The 6,636-nt window shown below is 36.0% G+C and overlaps 1 protein-coding gene across 1 annotated transcript; it reads left to right on the plus strand.

Annotated features, from left to right (window-relative positions):
- Positions 1–722: 722 nt before the first annotated feature.
- Positions 723–6,265, plus strand: LOC129440530 (uncharacterized). The gene is made up of 6 exons (XM_073875812.1): positions 723–877; positions 965–1,058; positions 1,142–1,477; positions 1,552–1,732; positions 2,431–2,555; positions 3,383–6,265. Exons 1-6 carry the CDS (start codon positions 837–839, stop codon positions 3,713–3,715), a joined length of 1,110 nt encoding a protein of 369 aa, XP_073731913.1. The 5' UTR covers positions 723–836; the 3' UTR covers positions 3,716–6,265.
- The last annotated feature ends 371 nt before the right edge of the window (positions 6,266–6,636 follow it).

Raw genomic sequence — 6,636 nt, forward strand, 5'->3', positions numbered from 1 at the left:
TATTTTGTTATTGCCTCATTTCTGTATTTGCCTTTATCATATAATGCTCTGTAGAAGGGGATACATTGGGGGGAAAAGAAAAATAATTAATATTTACATTTTGCTTGCATCATAAAGATATATGAATTCAAATCAGTCATTTGTTGTGAAGCAAGGAAGGGTGTCAACCTAAAAATAATTTTTTTCTTCAGTCATTGAGAGATTTTACTTGCCACCTGATGCAAAAGTTACATACAAGGATGCAACAGGGACCGAAGTTGATGCAGAAATATTCAGCGATCTCATTGGACAAGGCAATGTGGTGCTGACTGTTTTCTCAAATGATGGTGAGCTTTATTGAATGTTTAAGAAGTCGTGTTATCAATCAACTTAGGATAAATATGATAAATTGTCTATTTCTGATTCTTGTGCGGGGCATCACAATATTTGTAATATTTTAATACTTTAATTCTTTAGAATATTCAGACTCTTTGTCTTCCATATCTGAGACGTCTGACAGTAGCAACTGTTCAAGTGCATCAACTGTAATCTTAGATGAGGTCCCTAACAAGAGACAAAGAAAAGAGGACACATCTGCACTGTCTGCAAAACAGGTTAAAGCAAAGCATTTTATGTGAGTTTATGTGAGTACTGTTCCCCCAGAAATAAAAATGATCCAATATATAGCTTTTTTTGGTAATTAGTGAATCACCATGATCATTTTTTATTTTAGTTCATTATTATATATTTTTTATGTTTATTTGGTCGAGGATGTTCTAAAGTTGAAGTCTGGTGGTGAAGCAGTATTACAGGAGTATCAAGAAACGGAAACCCTTACAGGTGCCGCAAGACGGCAAATGATCAACATACTGGTGGCTCACATGATTGATACACATGGGTATTTTTTTTAATCTTTTTTTTTTTTAAAAACAAATAACTGCATGAACATTGTATTAATTAAGACCAATTTTATATCTTCCCTTAGGCAACTCCCTACTAAAGCTATCAGAGAACAGTACGCTCTTGGCATAGTGATGCTGTTCCCTTCCCTCAGAGATCCATATTCCAAGAAAGGCTATGTAAGTCATCGTCTGCATGACCCTTTCACGTTATAATTGCAATGTTATGATATCTGTGACATAGAAAATTTGATTCTTTAAAGGAACACTTTTTTGATGCTGCAAGCAACACAGGATACATTGCTTGGCGTATGAAAACAGTCCACAGAAAGATTAGACGAGGATCTTTGCCACTAGACAACCTTCATGATGTGTCTCCAGGAGGCCCAAAATGCCAAAGGGCTACTAATTGTGAAGGACAACTTGATGGGGATGCTTGCAAAGAGGCAATTTCTTTGCTCAGCCATACCACAGAGAAGTCTCTAATATTCCAAAAGATGAGAGAGACATTTCAGTATCGCCAAAAGCTTGTTAAAGATTCAGGCTCTAGTGTTGATATCCTCTCCACCTTCTCAAGATTCCTAGATACAAAGGGCCTGGTAAGTTTGGAATAACATTTTTTCAAAAGCATGCAATTTAAGAATATTGTTTATAGTTTAATATCATCTTAAAGGTTGATCAAGACTTCACTCTCCTGTTTGACACCGAGACATCCTCCAGGCTACTTCAGAAGTGGGACACGTTCTTCAGGCCAAATGTCATTAAAGAAGCCAAGCAACTTACTTCAACAGCAGACCTGAGTCAGTTGTTGCTCTCAGCAGAATGGCCTAACAGTAGTGACCTTCATGAAACAAGTAAGTTGTATTTGATTTGCTTGTTTTTACACATCTGCTATATTTGCAGTTACAGTTAAAATTTATTTTGTTTTGATGACAAAAATATTAAAATTATCAAACTTAGAACCTATGAGATTGGATGATTCCGGATTAATGACAAATAAATAACTTGCACTACATAAAACCTTTAAAAAGACTACATTAACCAGGTGAATGTTTAAAATGCTGTCTATTCTTAAAGGGATAGTTCACCCAAAAATGAAAATTCTGTAATTATTTACTCGCCTCCATGTTGTTACAAACCTGTATACATTTCTTTGTTCTGATGAACACAGAGGAAGATATTTTGAGAAATGTTTGTAACTAAACCGTTCGCAGACCCCATTCACTTCCATGGTAGGAAAAAATACTATAGTTATAAGTTATTGGGCTCCACGAACGGTTTGGTTACAAACATTTCTCAAAATATCTTCCTTTGGGTTCATCAGAACAAATGTATACAGGATTGTAACAACATGAGAGTGAGTAAATGATGACAGAATTTTCATTTTTGGGTGAACTATCCTTCAAACTTAAGGATAGTATTTCATTTGAAGTTTTAGATTAATTATTTATTAATGTGTTTGTGTTTGTTTGTGTGTGTGTGTGTGTGTGTGTGTGTGTGTGTGTGTGTGTGTGTGTGTGTGTGTGTGTGTGTGTGTGACTTTTGTGTCTAGTCTACGATCAGGAAATGGCATCCCTTCTTCTACTGATTCATCTCCTTCCACCATCACCAGGAGGACTGAAGTCTCCAAGAATCAGTGCATGTGATGCTGCTAAAAGACTTGTAGTCTTTCATAAGGTATTGATCTTGTTTCATATTTTGATATTGTGTTTTGTGTTGCTCTAAACATGGAGATTTAAAATCATTTGTTTGCATATTGAGTTGTTTGATAAGTCACTTTTATATTGTTGTTTTCTATGACTGGACATTATGTTATGTAAGGGATAATGTAGAGGCAGCCGGTAGTTATTGGGAAATAAGCCCCGACAGTGTGATCAGGACCCGACGCGAAGCGGAGGGTCTTGTATCACACTGAAGGGGCTTATTTCCCAATAACTACCGGCTGCCTCTACATTATCCCGCTTATTACACGGCTACTTGCCACATAAGAAAAAAAACTGGACATGAATATGAATTTGAAACGTTTTATTGGCATATTTGTTTTAAATTAACATTTTTATCCTTCCGCGAAACTTTGCACAGATGCATAAAATGATCGTACTACCTTATTAAGATCCTCTGCTTCATACTTGTCTGTCTCCATTTTTTCTCTTTTAGCCAGTCTTTGAGAAGTTTTAATGCCCATTCTGTATTTTTTTGTGTGTTGGCTTCGTAGCTGTCATGCTCTATTTTGTCAAGTTCAGTCTCAGTAAGCTGTCTGTGTCTTGTCGTGGTTGTCGAGTGTTTGTCACAAGATGGCGCCAGACAGACAGTAATCTTTATTGATCTTTATTGGCGCGGAGCGATTTTACTCGTGCAAGTAGTACCGGCTATGCGTTATTATTTTGGAGCGGTTATTATTTGAAAAGAACGAACCTGCAAATGTCTCAACTGACCAATCAGAATCAAGCATTCCAGAGAGCCGTGTAATAAAGTCTAATATACTATGTTCCTTTCCACTTTAGTCATGCTGCAGTTTGGAGGAGCACCTCAACAACAACCAGCGTCAGCATCCGTACCTCCTTGCTGTTGGACGCCAGAAAAGCAAGATTGAGTGCTTCTACATCGTCTTGGATAAGCATCTCATCCCATGCCAGGCAAACCGCTCCCTTGGAGCTTTTGATGAACTTTTCAAGGCACATTTTGTGTTCAATTTGTGCTATGATAGTGCACTTATGAACTTTTACACATTCCTGCAGACAACAGTGTATAACATTGATATAGGTCAGATGAAGGAGTCTCCCAGGGTTAGAGATTTGAGAGCCAGACTGCTTAACCAGACAGTAACCTTAACTTAAAGCCGTGCAGTATGATGTTGACATAATGCTGATCTGTTTTATTTGTCAAAAAGAGCACCCAGACAGTCAACGGTTGATTTCACATTTGAGAGGTGAACATAGTTATTATCCTGGATATAAGTTCAAATTAATTTGTTCTCAGCAAGGTTGTAGGCATCAGTTCCAAACATATGCAGGTTTTCGTAAGCACCTCAATAGTGTTCATAGCAGTGTTCAGCTGATTGCTCCAACTTCAACTGTTGGATGTTCCGCAAATGAGCCAGTTGCAAGCTCATCTTATGCTTTGGAGGACGTTATGAATCCCCAGCATCTATCTCCTTGTTCCAGTGCTTTATCTGATAACAATGATTCAGGGCTTACTAAGAATTCAGCTAAAGGATTGTGTGAATCCATTGTGGCCAAAATACAAGCAAGTGGGATTCCAAACAGTTTGGTGTCCTCAATTGTGGGAGATTTAGAGGAACTAACAGATGAGCTTAACTCGCAGGCAAAGCATAACATACTTTCTGCTTTGCCTGCAAATGACCCCTACAAAACTGTAATAAATGAATCTTTTGAAAAATTTGAAAACCCATTCACAAATCTGAATACAGAATGGAAACGGAATAAATACTTTAAAGAAAAATGGGGAGTTGTAGAGCCTGTTGAGATAACACTAGGTGTGCGGTATGACAACAAATTGAATAAGAAATCTGGTACTTATGACCAAGTACCAGTGAAGGATACTTTTATATATGTGCCAATTTTAGAAACATTGAAATTCATGTGTAGAAATCCAGACATTTGTGATCTCCTAAGGAAAGATTGTAGATCAGAGCCTGACACTTTTACAGATTTTAGCGATGGAAGTTATTTTAAATCCCACCCTTTATTTACAACAAAAAGACATGCATTACAAATTCAAATATACTATGATGATTTTGAAACAGCTAACCCCCTTGGCTCCAAACGTACTATCCACAAAATTGGCTGCCTTTATTTTATTGTAAGAAACTTGCCCCCAAAATTTAACTCTGTTCTGATGAACATTCATTTGTTAGCACTTTTTCACACACAAGATGTAAGCAAGTACGGTTTTGATGTTATACTGGAACCGTTGATAAATGATATTAAGATACTTGAAAGCCAAGGATTAAGTCTTCCATTCTCAGATGAGCAGATATACGGCACCATCGCACAAATCACTGGTGATAATCTAGGGATGCATTCAATTCTTGGTTTTAATGAGTCATTTAGTAGCCATCATTTCTGTCGCCTTTGTTTAATTGAAAAGAATGATTCTCAAACAGTATACAGTGAGGATGATGCTAAGGTGGTTCTTCGTGGAGAAGAAATTTTTGAAATACATTGCAAGTCTCTCAAGGAAAACCCACAATTGAGATCACTATATGGTTTGAAAAGAAATTCCACAATTAATACACTTAAGTACTTTCATGTTAGCAATAACTACTCATTTGATATAATGCATGACCTTCTTGAGGGTGTGGCTCAATATGAAATTAAATTGCTTTTTGGACATCTCACACAAAACTTTATATCTGAAGATGATTTACTATCAAGGATTTATTCTTTTGACTATGGATTTTTAGAAAGAAAAAACCGTCCCACAAAGGTTATTTTGGATAGTGCTGGAAATGGAATTGGTTTAAATTCCATTCAGACATTATGTCTTGTGAAAAATCTACCACTTTTGTTAGGAGACATTGTTCCTCCCGGACACAAACACTGGAGTTTGTTGCTAATGTTACTTCAAATAATGAACATTGTGTTTTCACCTTGTCTCACTTCAGGTTTGACCGTGTATTTGAAGCACTTGATTGCTGACCATCACAAACTATTTAAGTACTTGTATCCACATAAAAATTTGATTCCTAAACATCATTTCATGATCCATTACCCTTCTTCTATAAGGAAAATTGGCCCCTTATTATATATGTGGTCAATGAGGTTCGAAGCCAAACATAAGATGTTCAAAGATTTTTTTAAAAATTTCAAAAACATAACAAAATCGTTAGCTAAAAAGCATCAGATGGCCATTGCGTACCATTGGGAAACCTTCACCCTGAAACATAATGAGTTTGGGCCAATTAAATCATTTTCCATAGGGAATGAGGTCGGCAATCAAATGCTTGAAATGTTCATATCAAAAGATGTTTTCTCAACCAGTTGGGTTAAGGTTGATGGTGTAGATTACAGAGCTGGACTTGTGGTGTGCAGTGCAATAGAAAGTGAAATGCCAGTCTTCTGTCAAATAAGTGATGTACTTTTGGTTGAAAATGACATTTATCTGTTGGTAAACAAACTGTTCACTGAGAATTTTGATGAACATCTTCATGCATTCAGAGTACTACGAAGTGAGGAAAGGTGTATTATCAAATTGTCAGAGATTAAATTTTATAAACCATTTGATATTCAAAGTTCTTACAGTGTTGCGGATGAAAGTTTGTATATCATACCTTCTTTTGTAATGTTTTAAAAACTTCAAAATGCACTACACAGTGAGAATTTCAAATAAACAAGTCAATGGCAAATATTTTTTGTGCTGTTGTTTATTTTTACATTATTTTGTAGATCTTTTGAGGCTGTACAGATTTAAACTAATTCTAACCACCTTAAACATGCAACTCTGAAGAGTGTTGTTTTTCTGTATCCCTTTAGTGTTATTTTAACACATTTTTGGAGTCAAATTAAGAACTCTGGAATGGTGTTAAATATTTAACTATTTTGAGTGTTATTTTAACACATTTTTGGAGTCAAATTAGGAACTCTGGAATAGTGTTAAATATTTAACTATTTTGAAAGTGTTATTTTAACTCCGGAGAGTGTGGAGCTATATAAACTCTGAAAAAGTGTTGAAATCAACTCTGTGGGAGTTAATTTAACACTGGACTTTTTGCTGTGTACGCATTCATTTCACATTC

Source organism: Misgurnus anguillicaudatus, chromosome 14 (genome assembly GCF_027580225.2).
Source record: "Misgurnus anguillicaudatus chromosome 14, ASM2758022v2, whole genome shotgun sequence".
Lineage (NCBI taxonomy): Eukaryota > Metazoa > Chordata > Actinopteri > Cypriniformes > Cobitidae > Misgurnus > Misgurnus anguillicaudatus.

Bases quoted from the DNA above. Each gene is read 5' to 3' on its own strand.
- LOC129440530 (XM_073875812.1), top strand. From the start codon at position 837: ATGATCAACATACTGGTGGCTCACATGATTGATACACATGG. The intron at 878-964 runs GTATTTTTTTTA...ATCTTCCCTTAG, and splicing joins CACATGATTGATACACATGG to GCAACTCCCTACTAAAGCTA. The intron at 1,059-1,141 runs GTAAGTCATCGT...GATTCTTTAAAG, and splicing joins CATATTCCAAGAAAGGCTAT to GAACACTTTTTTGATGCTGC.